The following is a 26,073-nucleotide window of genomic DNA, read 5'->3' as shown; positions in this document are numbered from 1 at the left end:
ACCTGAGCCTGTGGCCCTCATCGCAAGAAAACACGTGGCAGTACCTGAGCCTGTGGCCCTCATGCCAAGAAAACACCTGGCAGTACCTGAGCCTGTGGCCCTCATGCCAAGAAAACACCTGGCAGTACCTGAGGCCGTGGTCCCTATGCCAGATAAACACATGGCAGTACCTGAGGTCGTGGTTCCCATGCCAAGAAAACACCTGGCAGTACCTGAGCCTGTGGCCCTCATGCCAAGAAAACACCTTGCAATACCTGAGGTCGTGGTTCCCATGCCAAGAAAACACCTGGCAGTACCTGAGCCTGTGGCCCTCATGCCAAGAAAACACCTTGCAATACCTGAGGTCGTGGTTCCCATGCCAAGAAAACACCTGGCAGTACCTGAGGTAAGTGCTTTCATTGTCATTGTGGTTACTTACCTTTTTCTTATGTCCTAGCATTTATACACCTCTTTGTCATACAATGTAAAGCTTATTACACTGACATTTAAATCTCATATTACCACGGAAGTGTCACAATTTATACACAATATGAGATAAGAAAAATAGGTTTCTTGTAATACAAATGATCTTGCAAGAACATAGGCCCTCATTCAGAGCCGTACGCTCTGAGCAGAGCGCACGCTCTGCATGAGGGCCGGGCTCCTTTTTCATGGAGCGTCCTCCTGGACGCTCGTATAGCTGTGGGTCACCACCCACAGGCTATACGAGCGTGCATTTTGATGGTCGCGATGGTCGTGACCATCGCGACCATCGAAATTGCGAGCCGGAGCCTGCGGTTGAGGTTTTCAACCGCAAGCTCCGGAGTGATTTTGGCTCTATCAGAGCCAAAATCACTCCCACTGACATCACTAGTGATGTCAGTGGGCCGGCTTCTGACGGGAGGCGTTCCCGTGGGAACGCCCCCGTCAGGGAGGCACGCCCTTCGGCACGCCCACCAAAGGGGGCGTGCTGTCAATCAACATTGACAGCACGCCCCCTTTGATCGGACACAACGAGCGAAGGAAAGTCCTTCGCTCGTCGTGTCTGGCGCATGCGCACGACGGAGCTCCCTCCGTCGTGCGCATGCTCAGTGCAGACCATCGACCCACTTGCGAGCGTACAGCCGCTCGCGAGTGGGTCTGAATCAGGCCCTTAGTCCATTATAATTATAAATGAAATAAGAATAATTGGTAGTGGACAAGTCCATGGCCGCGATTCAATGCAAAGCGATGATGAATAGTCCCGGGAGGGACCTCCCAGACCTGTTCAATTCAGCCTGATGTTTGGACCGATTAAAGGACTTCTTCTCGCACCCTCCTGGGGGTGCGAGGAGAAACCCGACAAAAGTGCGCTAACAGCCTCGCGGCTGCCGCTTTAGTCAGAGAATGCCGATTCTCGCGACTAAACACTCATGTTAAGTGCAAGAACCGTCATTCTCCGACTTAACGGTACACTGAATTGAATGTCGGCCAATAAGATAAGCTAAATATATAAAACCTAAGAATGTGAACAAAGGCATGAAAAACCTCCAGATAAACAAGTACAGCAAATGTATTCCAATTATATATAATATATCTAGTCATCCATTGTAGTATTATAGAATTAAATACTAAAATTCTCTTTGAAATTCAGCTGCCAATTAAAATGTTAAAAATATCTACTACAGGCTCAATCAGTCATAAAAGCTACACCTGTGGTATTACATGTCTGTGTGAGGACACGTAGGTTACCCATCCATAATCTCCTATCTCCCTGTGTACTCTGAGTGTTCCGGTGCCAAGTAACCAACCCTCTGCTGTCCACTCTTCCTCTTGCAGGTGAAGGCGCACCATCTGAGTCTGACCCACAAGATCCCTGAAGGTGCCACAAAAATAAATGTTCAGCTAAGACTCGTCCCTCAGGTATTCTTGTACCATGTAATTAAAAGTTTAAGGGATCTGTTTATCATAGTTGTGTACTAACAATCTGCATCACAGTTTATCCCAGCAATACAATACAGACTACTGAGTGCCGCCTGACTAGGGGTATCTATATACAATACATACAATGCATTACATTATGGACTTCATTCAGAGGTGGTCGCAAGAAGCGACCGCTCGTTCTGAATGAGGGCGGCCGCTTCATTATTGAAGTACGGCCTCCTGGTCGTTAGTTAAGCTGTGGGTTACCACCCATAGCTTAACGACCGACCAGGTTGATGGTCGCGATGGTGATCACCATCTGGGTTTACGACCAGACCCTAAGGTTGGGTCTGGGCACTCGTAAGCCCCAGGGAGCTTTCTGCTCTGATGGAGCAGGAAGCTCCCCACTGACATCACTGATGATGTCAGTGCGGCCGCCCACAAAATGGTAGGCGTTCGTAAAGGAACCCCTCCATTTTGGAAACCACCCCCCCGCCCCGCCTACCAAACGGGGGCAGCTGTCGATCAACATCGACAGCCGCCCCTTTGGTAGCGAGCTCCGGAGCGACAGAAATTCTCTGTCGCTCCGGGGGTTGCGCACGCGCAGTGCGGCCGCTGCACGTGCGCAGGCCTAACCATCGAGTTAGTTACGAGCGCATCAGCGCTCGCGACCGACTCTGAATAAGGTCCTATATGTGTATGGGAATGTAGTGCTGACAGCTCAGGTACTGAGGGGAAAGGCTACTTATCACCATCTAGTACAGCGGTCCTGATTCAGGCCCGGTTGCAAAGCTGCATTCGCACGCAGGGGTCGGCAGTCAAAGTATGCAAATCCCGCGATGGCTAGCAAGGCATCCACTATGTTTTGCCGTGCGATCATGGTATGAAATAAGATGCCTACCAGCCTAACACAAGACGCCTACTTTCCCTTAGTAACATACGTCATATCCAGGAAGTGTATTAAACAATCGGTAACATCGGCTGACATTGCACCCGTAACCACCACTTGTGGCTGACCATACCCTATCACAAGCCCTGCGAGTGCTGCAGTGTGTAATTCAGCCATGTGACGTGTATGCTGACGATGCATCTTAATTATGCACGCCCCTGAAACAGCGTTCAGATGCATAGACACGCCTGTGTTCGCACCACCACACCCCCGTTACCATCGACCACCCCCTGTCACCACCCACAAACGGCTCGTCCTGTCACTCATGCTTATGGAACATCTGTGTACTGCCTGCGAATGCTTTCCAATCGCAGTGACTGGTTTGTGCACGTGCACTGTGTCTTGTACGCATGCGCAGATTGCAAACCGGCAGGCTGTGTGTGAACGCAGCCTTACGACCGGGTGTGAATCCGACCCAGAGGCCCATTAAAAGTGTATGGGAATGTAGTGCTGACAGCTCAGGTACTGAGGGGAAAGGCTACTTATCACCATCTGGTACAGAGGCCATTATATGTGTATGGGAATATAGTACTGAGAGCTCAGGTACTGAGGGGAAAGGCTACTTATCACCATCTGGTACAGAGGCCCATTATATGTGTATGGGAATGTAGTACTGACAGCTCAGGTACTGAGGGGAAAGGCTACTTATCACCATCTGGTACAGAGGCCCATTATATGTGTATGGGCATGTAGTACTGACAGCACAGGTACTGAGGGGAAAGGCTACTTATCACCATCTGGTACAGAGGCCATTATATGTGTATGGGAATGTAGTACTGACAGCACAGGTACTGAGGGGAGAGGCTACTTATCACCATCTGAAGATGGAGATAAGTTTGTTAAAAAAAAAAAAAGACAGAAATATCTCTTCTCCAGTTTATATAAATATCTCTAGGAGAAAACCCCCATTAGATTCTATGGGGAAGGGAGTGTTCTCAGGAAACCGTAAAAAGTAACATCAGTGATTTCTCCATAGCTTTTATACTGGAAAAATGAGATAATTATGTATATTAAATTTCCCTCTTATTATTAAATAAAATAAACATTATGAACATTCAAAATCTGGTTTCATAGAAGATTGGTTGAAATGTGATCTTTTACTTTCTATTAGAACTTCAGCTACCAATTAAAATATGTTAAAAATATCTACTACAGGCTAATTCAGTCATAACAGCTACACATGTGGTATTACATGTCTGTGTGAGGACACGTAGGTTACCCAGCCATAATATCCTGTCTCCCTGCTTTCTCTGAGTGTGCCAGTGCCCAGTAACTAACTCTCTGCTGTCCACCGTTCCTTCTGCAGGTGGAGAGGAACCGTGTTTGTGCCCCCCACAAAATCCCTGAGGCTGCAAGAGAAAGCAAAGTGCAGCTGAAAGACCCTCGTCCTTCAGGTATTCATGTATCTTAGAATTAAAAGATTGAGGGCTCTGTTTATCATAGTTGTGCACTAACAATCTGCATCACCACTTATCGCAGCAATACATATTGTAGTTACACCACAAGTTACTATGCTGGGTGGTTGGGAGGTATATACATATGCCGGTCTTTACAGTTACAGATTAGGCAAAGGAAGCAACTGACCTAGGAACAAATAAAGGTTACACTTCCAAACTATAATCCATTGACTAACTGAAGCAAAACATATACCAGACATAGTAGTAACTGTACTATTTTTGTATTCTTTTCCATAGATCCAGCCCACAAGGATAAAGCACCCAGTTCCAGTAACACTGGACCTTGGAGACACTCTGTGTAAGTACTTTGTGCAGATATTACATGAACAATAAGTAACAATGTGATTTATGGATAGAAATGTAAAATGATTAAAATTAGTGTCATTTATAGATAAGAATTGATTGTGATTGAAGTATTTTTTTTAGCTATTACTATATAAATGTTAATCCTAATACACCATAATATGTAGCTATGGGTACATTATTATATTGTACTAACCTTAGCTATTGTTACATTCTCTTGGAGTCCTTTAGGTGCAAATGTGTCCGTTTTCTCTTTTTAGGGCTTTGCTGCATAAACTGCCCCTTGTGGTCCCCATGCCAAGAAAACACCTGGCAGTACCTGCGGCCATGTTCTCTATGCCAAGAAAACACCTGGCAGTACCTGAGGCCGTGGTCTCTATGCCAAGAAAACACCTGGCAGTACCTGAGGCCATCGTCTCTATGCCAAGTAAACACCTGGCAGTACCTGAGGCCGTGGTCTCTATGCCAAGAAAACACCTGGCAGTACCTGAGGTAAGTGCTTTCATTGTCATTGTGGTTACTTACCTTTTCCTTATGTCCTAGTATTTATATATCTCTTTGTCATACAATGTAACTCCTATTACACTGACATTACATCTTATATTTCTCCACAAGTGTCACAATGTATACACAATATGAGACAGGAAAAATAGGTTTCTTATAATACAAATGATCTTGCAAAAACATAGGCCCTCATTCAGAGCCGCACGTTAACAACAGTACGCTCGTTGCGTTCCGATGTTGACTAACCGCGCATGCGTCGGTGTTACACCGCGCATGTGCGTACGGCAGATTGCGAGCTTTTTTTCTCTCGTTCCTAAAATAGCGTACAGGAAGTGACATGTCAAATGTGATTGACAGAACAGGGCGTTTTTGGGTGTTGACGGGGGTGGAGATGAAAAAACGCAGGCGTGGCGAGGCGTTTTTGGGGCGTACATACATTAGCAGATGCGAACGTCAAATGTGTTCGGACCGTCTCATACGTCACTGAAACATCCGCTTTCCCTTCAAAATGCTCGCACAGCTTAGGGTCAGGATTACTCGACCACATTGGCGATGGCCTTCTCCTCCGTCCCGGGACTCCACGATGGTGCAGCGATTAATCGTGGCTGGTCAGTAAAGTAATTAGTGTTGGATTGAAATCCGGCTTGGTATGTGTTTGGAAAGCAGTTTATTGGGATAGCACAAAAGCGTACGCAGGTGGAAATCAGAGCTGCTAATGTCATGATTACATAATCAATTAGCGTACATTTTTGGGCTTTTATTTTGGCCACAATTTGGTGGTTATGGCCTATTGTAACAATAATGTCATCATCTTTTAATTAGCTCCCCTTTTTTTTTGTTTACTGTGGAATTTGCATCGCTATGTGTTTTTTTAAACGTTCCTTAAAGAGGCCTTTTTTTTTAAAAAAGAGGGTCAGTTTTTGCGTTTAAGGCCAGGATTAAATGTAACCCATTTGTACAATAATGTCACAATACAATGTCAGTGTTTTGTTTTTAATTTATTGTTTACACACAAACAAATTGGCATAATATTGTATTGCCTTTTTTTGTGGCCAAGATATTTGCTCAAAAAAAAAAAAAAACATAACTACTAACATAAGCGTAAATACAAAATTTAAAAACATTTCAAAAGAAAGGAGAGGGAAGTTTTGACCAGAAAGGAATATGAGCCAAGCACAGAAGGAAAGTGGGAAAAGTCGCCATTGCTGTCACCGTTTTCTCGCCCGTTTGGCTGGGTGAGGGTGGGCGCCAGACCGGGTCCGGGATGCCATCGGGCTGGCCTGTCCAGAGGCAGATGTTGTGGCCTCTGGACTAGGCACAGGGCTAGGCACATTTGGAGGATTGCCTGATGTTGTGCCAGAGGTAGAGGATCTGGATGTTCCGGCAGGAAGGGAGGTCGGCTCCACCATGTGCTGGCGAACGAGCTGCTCCAGGGCATCGGCGATGCGGATGTTGGCCCTGGTATTTTCCGCCAGGGCCTGAGCAATGGTCACGTTGGCCGCAGCATTTTGCTCCAGGGCCTCAGCCACCCGTATTAGACTGGCGTCCATCCTCTGCAGAATCTCCGTATGGCAATCCGATTTAAAATTGAGTTCTGTGAGGAGGCCCACTGCCTGCGAGGGGGCACGCCCTGGACTGGCTTCTGCAGGGTCCTCAGCCGGATGTACTGGTTCCTCCACTGCAGAGTCAGCAGAAATTCTGCGGCCAAGGCTCCCCTCTGGAGCAGACTCATCCGCCTCTGTCTCTGTTAGGAAATTGGAGAAAAGACTCACATTAGAATCTACATATTGGCACAATAGCATTTCTGAGTTGGTGACATCACAAGACTTACCTTGGCCAACATGAGGAGCCGCAAAGTCTGGCATGTCCGTATCCATGTTGGACACGCCAAACACCCCCACAGCCTGCACACACCCCTGTGCCATCTCTTCTAAGTCTGTCAACTCCAATGACACAGGGGTGGGACCCCCACCTGTCCCCCTTGCATGCCTAGCCCTGTCGGCAAGTTTTTGTTTTAGACGATATTTGAAGTCTGCCCATCTGTGGAATGAATTTGGAACCATTATCCTTTTTTTTACAATGGGGTTTGTTTATAGGATGGGAAAGTGTTTACTTACCGCCGTTTGACATCCCGGGCTAGACGGACATAATCACCCACCCTATTGACAGCAACGGCGACCTCCTCCCACATTCTCCACTTCTGGCTTTGGCTCATATTCCTGGCTGCCTGGGGCAGGATGTCAACGCACTTCTGGATCAAAACCTCCATCTCCTTGCTTGTGAAATGTGGCTGCCTTTTTTTTTGGGCAGCTTTGGCGGGTTGACTGGGGCCAGCAGTCTCTTCCATGTCATCCTCCTCACCTATTTGGGTAAATATGCAGATTTAGCCACTTCACAACTTGCACAATATTATGTTTTAAAATACTCATTGACACAAAATGCATGAAGGCCTTACCGCCGCAATTTTGACCATTGTTTCCCTGGTTTGAAGCCATGTCTCTGCTTCCAGCATGAAATCATCCAGAAATTCTATGTGATTTCGTGACGTATTTATACATGCGTCGTTAGTTTGCGGCCGCATCATTGATTGTGCGTCCCTATGATTCATCCTTAATTTGTGCGGGAAAATAAACACTATTTATGGCTTGGTGTGTGTGGATTCGAGGTGGGGTTGTTGGAGTGTTGTCGGTTAAGTGGTTTGGATTTGGTTGGTTGGTTGCGTTTGGAGGATTTTGGAGAGTTGTTTTTTTGTTTGTTTTTGCTACATTTCTTTGGTTTTTCCGTTCGCATTTTTTTCATTTTTTCAACATCCTTTCCTGATTTGGTAAGTTTTGTGCATTCAAATTTGTGGCCAATTGGTGTATTCTTCTGTTTTGTGGTTAGTTAATTTGTTTAACACTCATTTCATCTTTTTTAGTTTTTTTTTGTTTTCGGACCCAAAGAAGTTTTTTGAGGACATCTTATATATTCGAGTTGGGTAAGTCCATTTTTTGTCTTGCATTTGCGAATGAATTACGGCATTTTTGACTGTTGGTGTAGTGACTTGCATTTGCGAATAATTTACCGCATTTTTGACTGCTGGTGTAGTGACTTGCATTTGCGAATAATTTACCGCATTTTTGACTGTTGGTGTAGTGACTTGCATTTGCGAATAATTTACCGCATTTTTGACGGCTTATTCATCATATAATCCAGTTTTGCTTTTCCCTTTTCCATTTTTTGGGTCCATTTGAACCCTATTTGACGTACGGTGTGCAATGTAGTTTTCATCGATGGCCAAATGTGTTTTTCCGCTATTTTCTGTGTTGGCTTGCAACAATTTTTAAACAAAAAAAACACCCTCTAAATTTTTGAAGTCTCATTGTTGCCTTTTTTACAGTTTATACGTATCATGACAATACCCCGGCATGTAAGCAGCTATGGATGGTATCAGAAAGCTAAGTTGTTTTTTCTTACTTTTGGGGTGGGTCAAAAGCCTTACATTGTAAACTTTGAATTTCAGGTAGATCTGGGGCGAATTGTTCTGGCCCTGCTCCCGGAAGACGACCAACCTCAAACTCGTCCCAGGCGTAGGCATCGTAGGCATGCAAGGCCCCAGATATTTCGAACACGTGTCACCCTTTTTGGAATGCCCGATGATGAGGTTTTAAGACGCTACCGTCTACCTCCCAAAATCATCATAGACACTCTCTCATTAATAGAAAGTGATCTTGAGCGGCAAATTGACAGTCCAATAGCAATACCACCACTGACGCAATTTATGGCGGTGTTACATTTCTGTGCCTCAGGATCGTTTCAAACAACGGTGGGAATAGTGGCGGGCATCTCCCAATCCTCCTTTTCCCGGATCCTGAGGGCAGTGATGGAGGCACTTTTCAAGCACCTCCATCATTTTATTAAAATGCCTTTGGATATGGGTGCCCTTAGTGTGGCCAAGGCCAATTTTTACCAAATAGCTGGCTTCCCACACATCATAGGGGTTGTGGATGGTACTCACATACCACTTCAGCCTCCAGCACGGCTGGAGGCAATATTTAGAAACAGGAAACACTATCACTCCCTGAATGTAATGGTGGTATGTGATGCCTCCCTCCAGATCCTGTCCCTGAATGCTAAATTACCAGGAAGTGCACATGACTCCTTCGTCATCCGGCAATCAGGGATATGGCAGAAATTAACCAACCTACAAGCTGGTGATGCGTGGCTTCTGGGTAAGTGGAGACCTTTAGTACATAACAATGTTAAGCTTGATACACAGTGTTCCTGATGTGGTCTATTTTTGTTCACAGGAGACAGTGGATACCCTTGCATGTCCTGGCTGCTCACTCCTTATTTGGCTCCCACACCAGGGCCACAAAGTGCGTATAATTCCGCACTTACAGCCACCAGGCAAGTGGTGGAGCGCTGTATCGGCCTTTTAAAAGGCCGATTCAGATGCCTCCACCGCTCTGGTGGCGAGCTCATGTATGTGCCGGATATGGTGTCTAAAATTGTGGTCCTGTGTGGGATATTTCACAACATTGCCATAAGGAGTGGTGTCCCAATGCAGCCAGAGGATGCCTTACCTGAGGATGGCCCCCCCGAGGTTGGTCGAAGGTCAGTATGTGGGGGGGCCATACGCGATGATGTGGTGGCCAGATTTTTTAGGTAAGTTTGTTCAAAACTCCAGTGTTTATACCTAATGTGTTTGTTTTTTTTGGCAAACATCTAATTTTTTTTTAATTTTCTCACCATCTTCTGTTTGTTCACATAATCTTTGGCACTCCAACGCTCACTACTTCCTGCTACCCTTACCAAACCTGGATCTGGTCCTTTTGGGCATATATTCTGGAACCCATATCGCAACGCCATGTTTGTGGAATCATGTTGGCATGGTCCTTCGTCAACCAGTTCTTGATTTTGTGTTTTTATTTATTTTTTTCTTGGTATGTGTTGTATTTGAATTTATCACTGTGTATTTTTTTTGGGAGTGACCACTTTGTTTTCTCTGTTATGTGGTGAATAAATGTTTGAAGAGTGAAATGGTCTTCCTTTTTTGGGACGTTAACAGCAAGTGTAACCAGGTTAACACAAGTTACATTTGACTAAGGGGTAAACCAGTACTGACGCCAGTTGAGCAAAACTGAAATATGTTTTCAGCTTTCCAATCCACACCAAAAGGAAGCCTGGCCCAACCTTGGGATTTGTAAGATTGGCCTAAGCAGCTTGCGCACCAAGTAGGAACCTGGAAAATGTAGAAATCTGAAATTGACACTACACCAAAAAAGGGAAATGACATTGTTACTGTTATGTGTTTCTGGTGTCTGTTTGACATACAAAGACAAAACACAATCTAACTTTTAAAAAAGGGAAATCCTTGCAGGAACTTATGTCAGGCTAAACTATCTTGGTTTTGGTTTTTAAAAATGAGCCACAACGTATATTTGTCTTTAAAAATTTATTTGGCAAATACAACAAAAAAAAAAAAACTAATGCCGAAGGAGGCCAGACAGCCGGTCGAGGGCCACCAGAAGGCCGATTACATGGTGGCGCATCTGCCCCACAACATCCGCCACCTCTTGCCGACGCCTCTGTTCCTCTGTGGGTGAGAAAAGTGTGTGGGTTAATACAACAATAGGGACTCCACAGAAAAACATTAAAAAAAAAACAAATCACTCCTAAACCCAAAAACATAAATAAAAAGGGTGGGCTGGCAAAAATACAAGGCCTAGGTACAAATTCCCACAGGTATGATATGTGTATGCTTAAATCACCAGGAAGAGGTAAAGGCAAACCTTCACAATCAACAAAAGTCAAGCCACAAAAACACGAAGAAAGGCACGACACATGATTACATACAAACAGTTTGTGCTTTAAAAATAAATAATAAAAAACATACCGGGAAACAAATCGGGAGCTCCGGCAAAACCTCCATGATCCTCCTCGGAGGATCCGTCATTCCCCAAAGAATGGGGCGGAGTTATGCTGGACTCCGGGGAGGGGGTAATTGGAAGAGGGGTGGGTGGAGGAGAGGGGGAAGTGGGACGGAGGGGAAGGAGGCCCGACATTTCCGGGAGAGGGTCTGGGAAGGATGGGGAGGAGTGGGGAATAGGCGAAAGATTTGGGGTGGAGTGTTGGCTGGGGGTTGGGGAGAGTGGGCGGGAACGCCGACGTTGACGGCGGAGTCTTGGCTGTCCCCCTAAAATATGTCAAATAAATTGCGTTTAGTTTATGGACAAATCCGGGCAAACAAACAAAAAAAAAAAAAGAAATAAAACCAAAAAAAATAGCAGTAGAATGAAAAATTCATAAAAAGAGGGAAAACATGCAGACGCAGATATGAGTACAAATAATAAATAGAACAGACAGGAAAACATGCACACGCAGTTTGCCCCACAAACACAAACATTAAAACCACAATACATAACACTTACTTGCCAGGATCTGCATGCGAAAGCATGCCAGCAAGCGGGGCGTTCGCCGTTGCAGGTCGGACCACCTGCGCTCCAGCTGCCCGATGTTGCGGCGTGATCCGAAGGACCGCAGGCGGGACCGTACCTCCGCATACGCGGAGCGCTTCTGCCGGTTGGTCATGGGTTCTGGCTGGCTGGTGATCCGGCGATCCATGACCTCCGTAAGCACCAGCAGCTCACGCCTGGTGAATGCGGAGGCTCTCATGATGGCAATGGTGTTTTTCTTAAAAATCATTTTTGATAAAGTGTGTAAAAATTTTCTGATTGGCTAATGTATTTTGGAAATTAACAGGAGCAATTTTATTGGTTAGTGTATGAGTCATGTGTTCGACAGGGCCAGAAATCTCTGGAGAGTTAGGATAGGCTTGATGCAGTGACATGCGTAAGCAAATTTAAATAAAGAAATGAACCCAGGGAAATATGCGGGGATACACAGCAATAGTACAATTGTTTAATTGTGGTTCACATGTTTTTTAAACAATAAAAGCGAATGTTTCATCCGTACGTATTCTGCGGGTAAACACAAACACAGACAAGAGTAAAGTTTCTTGCATTGTGTTGAAAAAAAACAAACAATTAAGCTAATTGATACATTGATTGGCATGATACGATTGATGGAGGTAGGCAGAATAAAGGAGCAGGTAATCGACATCTGACAAGGCCACTTCCTGTTTATACTTGTGCGTGCGTTCCTTTCAAGCCATTTCGGGGATGTACGCTCGCTATTTCGTACGCTCGTTAGTTAGAGGAGGGGTCGTCAGAGTTTAGGGAGGAATTTTAGATGCGAACGAAAATACGAGCGAGCCATTGAATTTAAATATTTTTGTACGTACGCCTAACGTACGTGCGCCCGCTTGCGTGCGGCTCTGAATGAGGGCCATAGTCCATTATAATAGTAAAAGTCCATGGCTGCGATTCAATTCAAAGCAATGATGAATAGTCCCGGGAGGGAGCTCCCAGAGCTGTTCAATTCAGCCTGATGTTTGGCCCGACTAAAGAATTTCTTCTCGCACCCTCCTGGGGGTGCGAGGAGGAATCCGACAAAAGTGCGCTAACAGCCTCACGGCCGGCACTCATGTTAAGTCACGAGAACCGCCATTCCCTGACAGTGCACTGAATCGCGGCCAATAAGATAAACTAAATATAGAAATGTGAACAAAGGCATGAAAAACCTCCAGATAAAACTAGCAAAACAAATTTATTCCAATTATATATAATAGATCTAGCCATCCATTGTGGTATTATAGAATTAAATACTGAAATTCTATTAGAAATTCAGCTGCCAAATAAAATGTTAGAAATATCTACTACAGGCTCATTCTGTCATCATAAAAGCTACACCTGTGGTATTACATGTCTGTGTGAGGACACTTAGGTTACCCATTCATAATCTCCTGTCTCCCTGTGTACTCTGAGTGTTCCGGTGCCCAGTAACTAACTCTCTGCTGTCCACCCTTCCTCCTGCAGGTGAAGGCGCACCATCTGAGTCTGGCCCACAAGATCCCTGAAGGTGCCAGAGCAACCAATGTTCAGCTGAGACTCGTCCTCCAGGTATTCTTGTACCATGTAATTAAAAGTTTCAGGGATCTGTTTATCATAGTTGTGGACTAACAATCTGCATCACAGTTTATCGCAGCAATACAAATTGTAGTTACCCTGCAAGTTACCATGCTGGGACAGTTGGGACGTGTGTACATATGCTTGTCTTTACAGTTGTGCAGTATTTAAAAAAGAAAAAGGCTGCCTTGGGGTATGCTGTAATAGAGTGGTGTATATTGCATAGGACTGGAATGCAGATTAGGCAAAGGAAGCGACTGACCTGGGAACAAAAGGAACTAATAGTGGTTTATACTTACTATTGAATAACCGAAGCAAATCATATACCAGACCCAATAGTACTGTAACTGTATTATTTCTGTATTCTTTTCCATAGGACCGGACTGGAAGGACAACAAGCTCAGTTCCAGGGACATTGTTCTTATGAGATGCACGTACGTACATTGTGCTGATATCGCATGAACAATATGTTACAATATGGGAATTATGGATAAAAAATTAGCAAGTTCTATTTAAATGTTAATCATATACCATAACAGGGGTGTAACTAGGGTAGTGCGGCCACTGCCTCTGCACATAGTGCAACATGCCCTGAGGGCACAACCGACTGCCAGACACAATCTCTGTATACCACTGGGCGCCCACTATTATGTATTAGTAGTGGTGCACCCGACTATTTTACTGTAACGACAGCCCAGCCTGTCACTCTCTGGTTGCTCCGCCTCCTGACCCATCTGCAGGGACGGGAGAGATGTCAAGACGTCTCTACTCAGCTCCCACAGTTCCAAGAGAAGCTGTTTGTTGGAAGTTGGTACATGGGCGTGCAGGAGACGGCAGCGGCAGGCAGCGTGTCAGGTCCTGCGCCAGTATCCTACATAGAAGGGCCCAGTGTGAGTGTCACTTTGACACACTGGACTCCAGTGCACAGTCACAGCAGGTAAATAGGTTACACATATCAAAGTACCCTCATACTGACAGTTACACCATTTTAACTATAGTAAAGATAATATAAAAAAAATGTAAGTATGTATGCAGCAGTATCAGGGACTCACTGGGACCACATATATTTTACTATATGACTTTAGACCATGGGGATATTTTACATCTACAGAGCAGATTTCATATCAGTAATCTAATGTAAGGACTCTACTGCCAGCCTCTACTATTAGGGAATGGTGTCCTACAGAGAATAATATATTGTGTTCTTCAATCTATGTACATACCGTCCAGCATTTAAACACACAAAATGGGGACAAACAATATTAACAGCCAAGACCCCCAGGACCAGACTGCTACAGTATCATTTGCCATGGCCCCTCCAGGGCTGCAAACTAACAGTAATATCAAAATATGACACGTGGGGAGGTGCTATCTATCATAGAGCTTATTACATTTTACTTAAAATGTCATTTCTGTATAATAATATAGAATGACTGAGTATAAAATGAGGAGGACAATGTCCCAATGAAGTGAATCATCCTCATTAAGTTGTGTAATGTTCTCATGGAGTCATTTAGGTACTATGGTGTCTGTTTTCTCTTTTTAGGGGTTTGCGGCATAAATTGCCCCCGTGATCTCTATGCCAAGGAAACATCTGGCAATACCGTAAGTGCTCTCAGTGTTATTGTGTCTACTTTCACTTTCCTTATGAGCCAGCATTTGTACAGGTTGGTTACGGGTGCCGGCACTCGGGATGCTAACGGTTAGAATCCTGACACCGGCATCCGGAAAGGGTTAGGATACTGACACCTGCCGGTAAGTACCCTAACCCTCACTCCTTGCACCCTAACCTCCCCCCTAGTGCCTAACCCTAACCTCTCCCCCCTAATGCCTAACCCTCCCCCCTAATGCCTAACCCCTCTCCCCTAGTGCCTTACCCTAACCCTCACTCCTTGCACCCTAAACCTAACCTTCCCCCTAGTGCCTTACCCTAACCCTCCCCCCCTAGTGCCTTACCCTAACCCTCCCACCCTAGTGCCTAACCCTCCCAACCTAGTGCCTAACCCTCCCCCTAACCCTCACTCCTTGCACCCTAAACCTAACCTCCCCCCTAGAGCCTAACCCTAACCCCTCCCCCCCTAGTGTCTAACGCTCCCACCCTACTGCCTAACTCCTAACCCTACCCCACTACTTACCGTTGAGATGCCAGCGCTGGGATTCTGACTGGTGTCGGGATTCCGGCGCTGGCATTCTGAGCCCTGGCATCCTGATCACAGGGATTTAAACTACATCCAATTTATATATCTTTGTCATACCAATGTAATTCTTATTACACTGACATTTACATCTCATATTACTCCGCATGTGTCATCATTTGTACACAATTTGGAGAAAGGAAAAATAAGTTTCTTGTAATGGAAATGACCCGGCAGAAACATCGTCCATTATAGCTGTAAATTAAATAACATAATTGGCAGATTTAGATTTATTGTATCCAGCAGTGGACAGGTCCATAATATAAGCTAAATATATAAAGCTAAGAAATGTGAACATAAGCATGATAAACCTCCACATAAAGATCTAGTTGATCATTATTATGTTTTAGAATGAAACTATCCTTGTAGTAAAATCTGCTCCTTTATTTCTATTTAATTAATACTGCCCTTGAGGATATGAGAGTAGTTACCCTTCCCACCTCCTCCCAAAATCCTTACCTCCTTTTCCCTTTTAAATGTATGGTCCCAGTAGTAGGGCCCCTCTTCCTTTTTGTTACTATACTAAGAAGAAGAATCCATTCTGGTCAGTAATATGCAGGACCCCTTCATTTAAAAATCCTCAGTCACATATATATTGCAGATCTTAATTTCTCCATAGCTGTAACTATATAAACATGTGTACTGCAATGATAGGTATGTGTGTGTGTGTGTGTGTATATATATATATATATATGTATATATATATATATATATATAATATATATTATATACACACACACACATATATGTCATTGGGTTTAAGAGACGGTTGAATAGAGCAAGGTCTATTAGGGATAGTGTCCCAGATATTCAGGAGAACCTCCAGATGTACTGATGAGCTCACTAGTCCTCAGTCCTGTTCTCCTGTCATCTCAGCAGAGCAGCATTTTCTCAATTTGGAAAAAAAATCCTGTGTCCAAACAAGATATCCCAAAGTGGAGATGTTCTGCATTTATAGGGAATCTAATCTGGTGGCCATTATACTAAGCAGACCCCAATCTGGTGACCAGTATAGTTAGCAGGCCCCAATCTGGTGGCCAGTATACTAAGCAGACCCCAATCTGGTGGCCAGTATACTAAGCAGACCCCAATCTGGTGGCCAGTATACTAAGCAGACCCCAATCTGGTGGCCAGTATACTAAGAAGACCCCAATCTGGAGGCCAGTATACTAAGCAGACCCAATCTGGTGGCCAGTATACTAAGCAGATCCCAATCTGGTGGCCACTATACTAAGCAGACCCCAATCTGGTGGCCAGTATACTAAGCAGACCCCAATCTGGTGGCCAGTATACTAAGCAGACCCCAATCTGGTGGCCAGTATACTAAGCAGACCCCAATCTGGTGGCCAGTATACTAAGCAGTACCCAATATTGTGGCCAGTATACTAAGCAGACCCCAATCTGGTGGCCAGTATACTAAGCAAACCCCAATCTGGTGGCCACTATACTAAGCAGACCCCAATCTGGAGGCCAGTATACTAAGCAGACCCCAATCTGGTGGCCAGTATACTAAGCAGACCCCAATCTGGTTGCCACTATACTAAGAAGACGCCAATCTGGTGGCCACTATACTAAGAAGACCCCAATCTGGTGGCCACTATACTAAGAAGACCCCAATCTGGAGGCCAGTATACTAAGCAGACCCCAATCTGGTGGCCAGTATACTAAGCAGACCCCAATCTGGTGGCCAGTATACTAAGCAGGCCCCAATCTGGTGGCTAGCATATAAAGCAGCTACTCAATTATGTATGTGTTGTATAAAACAGTCCCATAATCCGATGGCTAGTGTATGGTAGATGTCCAATTGAATGGCTTCTGCATTAAATATGCATCAAAAATGGGTTATTAGTCTATTAACTACACTTTATTCCAGTTCATTAGTGGGGGTGGGGTGGAACAATAAATCAAGAGGCTGGGTAGAGACCCTGCATCCATGCTGTATATGCCATTGGTTATACCAACATTCAACTGTATTTTTCCCATACCTGTCAGTGGCCCATTTATTCCAATGGAGTTGTGTGCTACACATAGAAACTCTATTGAAATCATAGGAAATGTAAATGAATGGCACTTTGACAGAAATGGAGCCTCATAGCATTGCTAATTATTTTTATCCCATGTCAGCGGAGATTCATTTAATCTGTTCTGATGTTTGGTTAAAGCAAAGAATCCCCATGACTCCTCTCACAGTCTACCAATCAGAGCAGCTAGTGCAGGAAACCACTTGTAATTGGCTGAGCTGCCAGCTCATAGTCATTCTGCAGAGAAAGTCTGAGTGGAACAGTTTGTGTCTTCCATTGTTTTTTTTTTTTTTTTTTTATTTCTTGCATATTACACATTAGGAAAAGTACGAATACATTACAAGAAGAAAAAATCCATTTGACTACTGATTAAAAAGGTTCTCCTGTAGATAAGAAAAAAAAAAAAAAGATTTAAATTTGTATTTTCCTTAAATATTAAGGCTATCCCATTAAATGACAAATTAAAAATATTTTCTTGTGGATTCTATGTACTGTATAACACAATCCCATTGGAATACAAATTAAAAGTTGGGATAAAAAACTTACTGTTTTTTTACATGACTGAAACTATGATTGCTTACACTTTATCATTACATACTTTTGTTAGAATTCTTTGGGCAATTGTATTCTGGTTACATTTTCCCTTTCATTGCTGTTATTTTTAGAGTATTCTTACTATTGTTAAAACATAAAGGTTTAATTTCTACCTATGAATTGATGATCTGAAACTTGAATTGATTTCCCTTTAGATCAAGACTACAGCTCGTTGTAGAGCATGTTCGGTCATCCATCTGGAATGTGCCCTTAGAAGGTGATGAAAAGATCCGCTTGGGCCGAGGCCGTCACCTTGTTGCATTGTCCAATAACACCATCGGCCACTTATCAAATAACATCTTACCAATTAAATAAACATCATTGGTGATATTAGTGGTTTCAATTCATTGCATTTCAAAATTGAATTTTATTGTAACCTTATTTTATTGTATTCTTGTTACATACCATTATTCTTAGATCTCATAATGTTTATGTTAGGGCAGTACCAGCAGAGAGATAAGACCATTAGAACTTTAGGTCTTCACCTTTAGCAAGCTGCCTTTCCCTTACAGCAAGATGTGCTTAAGCCCTGGGGATTATTAAGTCTACATTTCCCATCCCACAAACACACTAATATATAGTAGGTTTAGGACTGTGGGAGGAAGACGAGGCACCTGGAGAAAACCACATAAACATGGGGAGAACATATAAACAGGGCTGGATTTAAAGGGGGGGCGACAGGGGCGGTCGTCCCGGGGCCCCCACACATAAGGCGCCCCTACACCCACCAGGGGTTAAAGTGGGCCGGAACGGGAGATGGAACCAGTTCCGCCTCCTCCGGCCCACCTAACCCCGGTGCCGCAGAGAAGCTCCATTTGCCAGGCGGGTGCCCGGCTCCCTCCCCGCAGCGGCAGCCGGAGTCTGGAGCTCACAACTGTGCTCCGACTCCCAGCTCCCGCAGTGTGGAGTGCACTATGGGAGAGACGTCATGAAATCTCTCCCATAGTTCCAAGGAGCGGCCAGCCAGATGGGAGCGGGGCTTAAGCTATTGGGGTTTTATTTTGTGTAAGCGGCTTACTACAGGGGGCACTACTACTGGGAGAACTACTAAAGGGGGCATTACTATTGGGCGCACTACTACAGGGGGCAATACTATTGGGGGCTCAGTTGCATAGACTGCATGTGTGTATTTCAATGAGCACACAATTCTGTGTATTAGCAGCTCCACCATTTTGTGAGTGACAGCAATCGCACTCTGTGAGAGTGCTGAATCTGCAGTTAACCACAGGGTGTGATGGCATACCATATCTGTATTGCGCAAGGAACACTTCCATTAAGGCATCAGCCTTAATGATCGGAATTTCATTGCTTTTTTAAGTTTGAGTGGCACAAATTCAGAAGGTTTTGTTAAATTTCAGATCATGTCTAAGAAGCCGTAATGGGACATGTGAAACCGTAAGGTTTTTTGTATATGGAATAAACATCCTGATTGAGTTGGGGCTAATTAAAATGGTTCACACATTGATTTGCACCTTAATCACAGAATTTGGCCAAATTGAGCAAATACGATAGTTAGTAAATTTCCTGACAAGGGGGGAAAAGAAATGCAATAACATGTGAGATGCAGGCATCAGCTCAATTACAGCAAGTCTGCCCAATGTTTTAAAGTGGAAACATTCTACATTCAGACACCTAATACATGATCTATTTGCTCCTACAGAGGATGTCTTGTATTTCGAAGTATATGAAGCTAGTTGTAATGGTCAAGTTAAACCATTGCTGCTATGTAGATATATCTAGTGTGTGTGGAACCACACAACATGCAGCTACACTTACAAAAACTAGCTTTATAAAGTTAGAATTAAAAGGCTTCAAGTAGTTCCATGTGTTTGGTGTCTGCCTGTAGTTTGTGAGGTTGAGAGTTTGAGTCCTGTGTATGGAATGCTGACAAATGTTTGTTTTAAATACAGGGGGATTTATATGAAAGTCCACATTTCTACTTCAGGGTCCATAGGGGGTCCACAGGGTTGACCTTGGGGTTATAGCTGGAACAGGATCCATGGGCACCACACAGTTAAGCTTTTAGCTCCCAGGATGCACTTGGGTCCTCCTCTATACCCCGCCCCCGAGCCACAGGCACCTCAGTGTAAGCTGGTGCCCGGCCGGAGTCGGTCACCGCGCAGGGGGGCTGCAGGAGCAGCCCCCAGAAGCTTTTTTATTTTAAGTTAGATTTTATTTATTTTAATCTTTTTACTACAGACGGCAGCGAAGGGCTGTCTGTACGGACGCCCACGCTGCCGCTCTGATCCCCGACTGGCGCCGCGACGCCAGTACTGATCTGGGGATCGCGGCGGGAGGGCAGAGTCCGTACTAGCCGGACTCTGTCTACCTCCCAGGACTGCTGCCGGAGTCGCCGGGGATTCAGGTAAGCCGCGCGTCGCTGGCTAGTGGCGGCGCGTGGAATGCCTTAAATGCAGTCCTTTAGCCTCCGGTCCTGGGGACAGACCGGAGGCTGCTGGCAGTGGCGGCGGGCCCCCCCATAACCCGTGGGACCACTAGACCACCAGGGATAAAGGGGCAAGCGGGAAGCCAGCATCCCTGGGGTTATGGCCAGCCAGGGGAGGAAGCCTTCCCTGTCAGCGGCTCCTCCCCTCAGCTCAGCGCGCCTTTCAGCACGCAGTCTGGCGTCGCTGAGCTGCAGTTACACGGCCACTCCTCCTCTGAGGTCTCCAGCGGCCATTTTCCCAGTGGCAGCGCAGATCTCAGGGAGCGCGCGGACCGGTCCCCCTGTGTACCTCTCCCCTGATTAAGGACAGCGTACACAGCACTATAGCCCTCCCAGACACTGAATCTGGGCAGGTTGATTGTAGTGTAAAGGTGCAGTGAGTATATCTTCCTGCATGGTATGTGACTATTGCTAGTGCTGCCGTCTGTGCTTATTTTCTACTTACTGTCAGCTTATACCTATCCCTTTACTTCTCCTACAAGCCCTACAGGTGTGTGGGGGAGGGGCATTTCTACTGACCTCACTTATATAGATCACGTATTTGTGAGGTCCGTCACATACAGTTGTGTGCTACTCAGTGCCATATTGTGGGCTGTTGTTCAGCACACCGGTGAGTGCGTTTTACTTCTACCCTGGTGCCAGATATATAATATATTCTGTCATGTCAGACGAGGAGGTTGAGCGCTCAGTGGCTCCGGTGTTGGCCTCCTGCGGACGCTGTTCTGCAGGAGTAGATAGGGAGGATTTGTCACAGGATGGCCTGTGTAGTCGATGCCAGGTGGCTCCTGGCCCATCCAGACCTTCTCTGGCGCAGGAACCACCGTGGGCGATGTTTTCTCAAGTGCTGGTGTCTATTGCGGACCGTCTGTCGGTCCCGACTGCTCTCCCTACTAGGGCGGTGCCCCAGCCGACCATCCCCCATTCCCCGGGTGTCCCGCAGTTATTGCGGAGTCCTCCTGGGTCTCAATCAGTAGGTCCCTATGCGGGGTTGCCTATGTATATACAGGCTTCCCCTGTGCCGCAGCAGCCTGTGGTACCTTTTCAGGCCCCTATGGCGACTCCTCCACCATGGGTGGATGTGCTCTCCAACTCCGTGCAAAATTTGGCGGCCGCTTCCTCGGCTTTTCAGTCAATGTTGCAGACTGACATGCCTTCTAGGATTTCAAAACGCCCACTCATGACACGGGCTGCTCAGGTATCGGACTCAGAGGGTTCCTCAGATGATGGGGAGGTCCCTGATGACACTGACTCGGACGCCTCGGTCCAGGAAATGGATACCAAGTCGTCCATTAATGTGCGAGCATTAGTTAGGGCGGTGCGAGCTATTCTTCTTATAGAGGATGAGGCACCGGTTCCTAAGTCAAAGTTTCCTAGTTTCAAAAAAACTAAGGTGGCTTCTGTGGTGTTTCCCCTGTCGGATCAGTTGACGGATCATATGGCGGTAGCTTGGCAGGCGCCCAGTAAGAGATTCCTTCCTCAGAAGCGGTTGGCTTCTAATTACCCCTTCCCTGAGGCACATTGTAAAAAATGGGAAACTCCACCGGCGGTGGATTCCCATGTCACCCGTTTAACTCGGGGCGCCACCTTACCATTACCGTCGATATCCTCGCTGAAGGATCCCACGGACAGGAAAGTTGAGACTTGCTTAAAGTCTATTTACTCCCTCTCCGGGGCGGTGGCCCGACCGTCCATGGCCATCTCCTGGGTGGCCAAGGCCATTGAGGTGTGGGCCAATGCATTGGAAGATACCTTCCCAGACGACGCTCCGGATGTCCAGCGGGTGTTGTTGGGACAAATGAGGGACGCTGCTTCTTACATTGGTGAAGCTTCTTTAGATGCTAGTCTGCTGACCTCGCGGGTATTGGCTGCAGCGGTGTCTGGCCGCCGATCCTTGTGGTTGCGGACTCTGATTCAAAGAAGGGTCTGGAGGCCTTACCTTTCAATGGGGAATTACTATTTGGTCCGGACTTGGACAAAATAGTGGACACCCTGGCTAAATCCAAGTCGGCCTTCCTCCCTTCGGCGGCACTGCCTGCTAAGGTTCGGAGTTCGGCTTTTCGTTCCTTTCGGGTTCAGGGTAAGGCGAAAGGTCAGTCCTTCCCGAGACAGTCTGCGAGTAAGACTGCCTCTATACCCAAGAAGCAAGCCTGGAGTGCTCGGCGCCCTTCTTCCAAGCAGGAAGATAAACCTGCGGCCTGATGGGACGGGCCTCCCTCTGGGGGACCTCAGAGTGGGAGGCCGACTTCTTCTATTTGCCCAGTGCTGGCACAATACCACCACGGATGCCTGGGTTCGAGAAGTGGTCTCCCAGGGGTACGCCCTGTCTTTTCGGCACAGACCACCCCACCAGTTTTTCTGCACAAGTCCTTCTCAGGACAAGACCAAGGCGTTACAGGTTCAGGAGGCTATAGAGTCCTTGCTGAAAGCAGGGGTCATTGTTCCCATTCCTCTATCACAACGAGGGACGGGGTATTATTCGTCTCTGTTTCTGGTGCAGAAACCCAATGGTTCTCATCGCCCTATCCTCAACTTGAAGTCTCTGAACAAATTCCTCAGAGTTCCCAAGTTCAGGATGGAAACGTTACGTTCCATCATTCTGGCGATGGAACCGGGGGATTACATGGTGTCCCTGGACATCCAGGACGCCTACCTCCATGTTCCGATAGCATTTTCACACCAGCGGTATCTGAGGTTCGCTATCCTTCAACACCACTATCAGTTCCGGGCACTACCCTTTGGTCTCTCCACGGCACCAAGGGTGTTCACGAAGATTATGGCGGTCATGGCCGCACATCTTCGGAACCAGAATGTACGGCTGCTGCCGTATCTGGACGACCTCCTGTTGCTGGCGAGCTCCCCGGAGGTACTGCTTCAACATCTCCACCTGACGATCGCTTGCCTGCAAGCACACGGGTGGTTGATAAATTGGAAAAAGTCCTCCCTGATTCCATCACAGCGGATGGTTCATTTGGGAGCCCTGCTGGATTCGCGTCAGCAAAGGATCTTCCTGACTCCGGAGAAGGTCGCCTCCCTACAGCTGCGGATACGCAGTTGCCTGAGCCGTTGCCGTCTGTCGGTCCATTCGGCTATGAGAGTTCTGGGGTCCATGGTGTCGACATTCGACATGGTGGAATTTGCCCAGTTCCATTCCCGGCCCCTGCAGGGGCTGATTCTATCAGAATGGAACGGGTTACCTCACCGGATCCGCTCTCAGGTGCTGGTGTTGTCTCCGGACGTTCGGCAATCTTTGGCTTGGTGGCTTCAGACAGCTCATCTGGTCGAGGGGCGCCCATTTTGGATCCCGGACTGGGTCCTGCTCACGACGGATGCCAGTCTCCGGGGTTGGGGGGCAGTGACCGGCTCTTTGTCGCTTCAGGGACGGTGGTCAGCGGAAGAAGCACTTCTCCCCATCAACATCCTGGAACTGCGGGCAGTATACAGGGCCCTGCAGTCGTCCGGCCCCGCTCTTCACGGAAGGGCGGTACAGGTGCAGTCCGACAACGCCACCACGGTGGCGTATATCAACCACCAAGGCGGAACTCGCAGTCAGGCAGCGATGTCGGAGGTGTCTCGTATCCTGACTTGGGCGGAGGGTCACATTCCGGCTTTCTCGGCGGTCTTCATCCCCGGAGTCCTCAATTGGGAGGCGGACTTCCTCAGCCATCACGACGTGCATCCCGGGGAATGGTCGCTTCACCCAGAGGTGTTTCAGCTACTCGTGGACAGGTGGGGACTGCCGGAGCTGGACTTGATGGCCTCCCATCACAATCACAAGTTGCCCGTTTACGGGTCAAGGACAAGAGACGCAGGCGCAAGTCTGGTGGACGCGCTGTCGGTGAAATGGACATTTCACCTGGCGTATCTGTTTCCTCTGCTATCCCTGCTTCCTCGGGTTCTGCGTAAATTCAAGCAGGACGGCGGCATGCTCGTGCTGGTAGCTCCGGCGTGGCCCAGATGTCCTTGGTACTCCGATCTCAGGAACCTCTCCATCGACGCTCCGTACCTTCTTCCTCAGCGTCGGGACCTGTTGTCTCAGGGGCCCTGCCTTTACCCGGATCTGGGTCGGCTGTCTTTGACGGCGTGGCTCTTGAGACAGCCGTCTTGAGGTCTCGGGGCTTCTCCAGTTCGGTTATTGGTACCATGCTCAGGGCACGCAAGCCTGCTTCAGCACGGATTTATCACAGAGTGTGGCACACTTACTTTCAGTGGTGTGAGTCCAGACATTATGATCCTCAGGTGTTCAGAGTTTCCAGGATCTTGGAATTTCTTCAGTCAGGATTGGATCTCGGCTTACGCCTTGCATCTCTGAAGGTTCATGTGTCCGCCTTGTCCGTGTGGTTTCAACGGCGGATTGCAATACTACCAGACGTTCACACCTTTTTCCAGGGTGTTCTCAGGATCCAGCCTCCCTTTGTGCCTCCTGTGGCTCCTTGGGACTTGGCGGTGGTGCTACGGGTCCTGCAGGGTCCTCCGTTTGAGCCTCTTGAGGCGGTGGAGCTCAAGTGGCTGACATTTAAGACGGTTTTTCTCCTGGCAATTGCTTCGGCCAGGAGGGTGTCTGAATTGGGGGCGCTTTCCTGTCGCCCTCCTTTCCTGATTTTTCACCAGGACAGAGCGGTGCTCCGCACTCGTCCTGAGTTTTTTCCCAAAGTGGTCTCGAAGTTCCACATTAATCAGGAACTTGTTGTGCCAGCTTTTCAGTCCCCTGATCTTTCAGCTGGTGAGACTTCCTTAGATGTGGTCCGGGCGCTTAGAATTTATGTAGACCGGATGGCTTCGGTTAGGAAGTCTGATTCCTTGTTTATCCTCTTTGGTTTTCACAAGAGGGGTTGGCCTGCCAACAAACAAACGTTAGCCCGTTGGCTTCGTTCCGTTATTTGTGAGGCTTATGCACAAGAGGGTTTACCTGTGCCAGCCTCTGTTAAGGCTCATTCCATTCGTTCTGTGGGTCCCTCTTGGGCTGCTAGAAGTGGCGCTTCTGCTGTTCAGCTGTGTAAGGCGGCCACTTGGTCTTCTATTCAAACGTTTTTGAGGTTCTATGCGTTTGACACCTTCGCCTCTCAGGATGCTTCCTTTGGGCGCCGGGTGCTCCTTTCAGCACAGGAGCGTCCCCGCCCTTAGTTGAACTGCTTTGGGACATCCCCAAGGTCAACCCTGTGGACCCCCTATGGACCCTGAAGTAGAAAACAGGAGATATGGTAAGAACTTACCTTTGTTATCTCTGTTTCTACGAAGTCCATAGGGTCCACAGGGCGCCCGCCCTGACGCACCTGGCTTCAAATGGGCTGTGTAGCTGGTCACCGGTTTTCCGTCTCCTATTGCTGTGAGTATGGTTTCTTGTGTGTTCCAGTCTTCCTTCTCTCTGTTCCATATTCTCCTCCGGCCTAGGCTGCTTACCAACTGAGGTGCCTGTGGCTCGGGGGCGGGGTATAGAGGAGGACCCAAGTGCATCCTGGGAGCTAAAAGCTTAACTGTGTGGTGCCCATGGATCCTGTTCCAGCTATAACCCCAAGGTCAACCCTGTGGACCCTATGGACTTCGTAGAAACAGAGATAACAAAGGTAAGTTCTTACCATATCTCCTGTTATTTGCTGTACATACAAGAGTAGAAATAAACTTACCACGGAGATGAAACATTGGAGCCTCACCATTGCAAGATTAGCCATCGGAACCAAACCATCAATGGTTCAGATGAAAATCATTTACTTCCTATC

The 26,073-nt window shown here is 46.8% G+C and overlaps 1 protein-coding gene across 1 annotated transcript; it reads left to right on the top strand.

Annotated features, from left to right (window-relative positions):
- The first annotated feature begins 229 nt into the window (after positions 1-229).
- LOC148519605 (uncharacterized) lies at positions 230-18,091 on the top strand. Its single transcript, XM_088476413.1, has 6 exons — positions 230-385; positions 1,798-1,881; positions 4,137-4,224; positions 4,525-4,585; positions 4,851-5,017; positions 18,069-18,091. The coding sequence occupies exons 1-6, from the start codon at positions 230-232 to the stop codon at positions 18,089-18,091; spliced, it is 579 nt and encodes a 192-aa protein (XP_088332539.1).
- The last annotated feature ends 7,982 nt before the right edge of the window (positions 18,092-26,073 follow it).

The sequence above is a fragment of the Taudactylus pleione genome, unplaced genomic scaffold (assembly GCF_031769625.1).
Source record: "Taudactylus pleione unplaced genomic scaffold, aTauple2 ptg000188l, whole genome shotgun sequence".
Lineage (NCBI taxonomy): Eukaryota > Metazoa > Chordata > Amphibia > Anura > Myobatrachidae > Taudactylus > Taudactylus pleione.
Note: the sequence above shows the minus strand (reverse complement) of the source record. Positions and strands in the feature narration are given on the sequence as shown.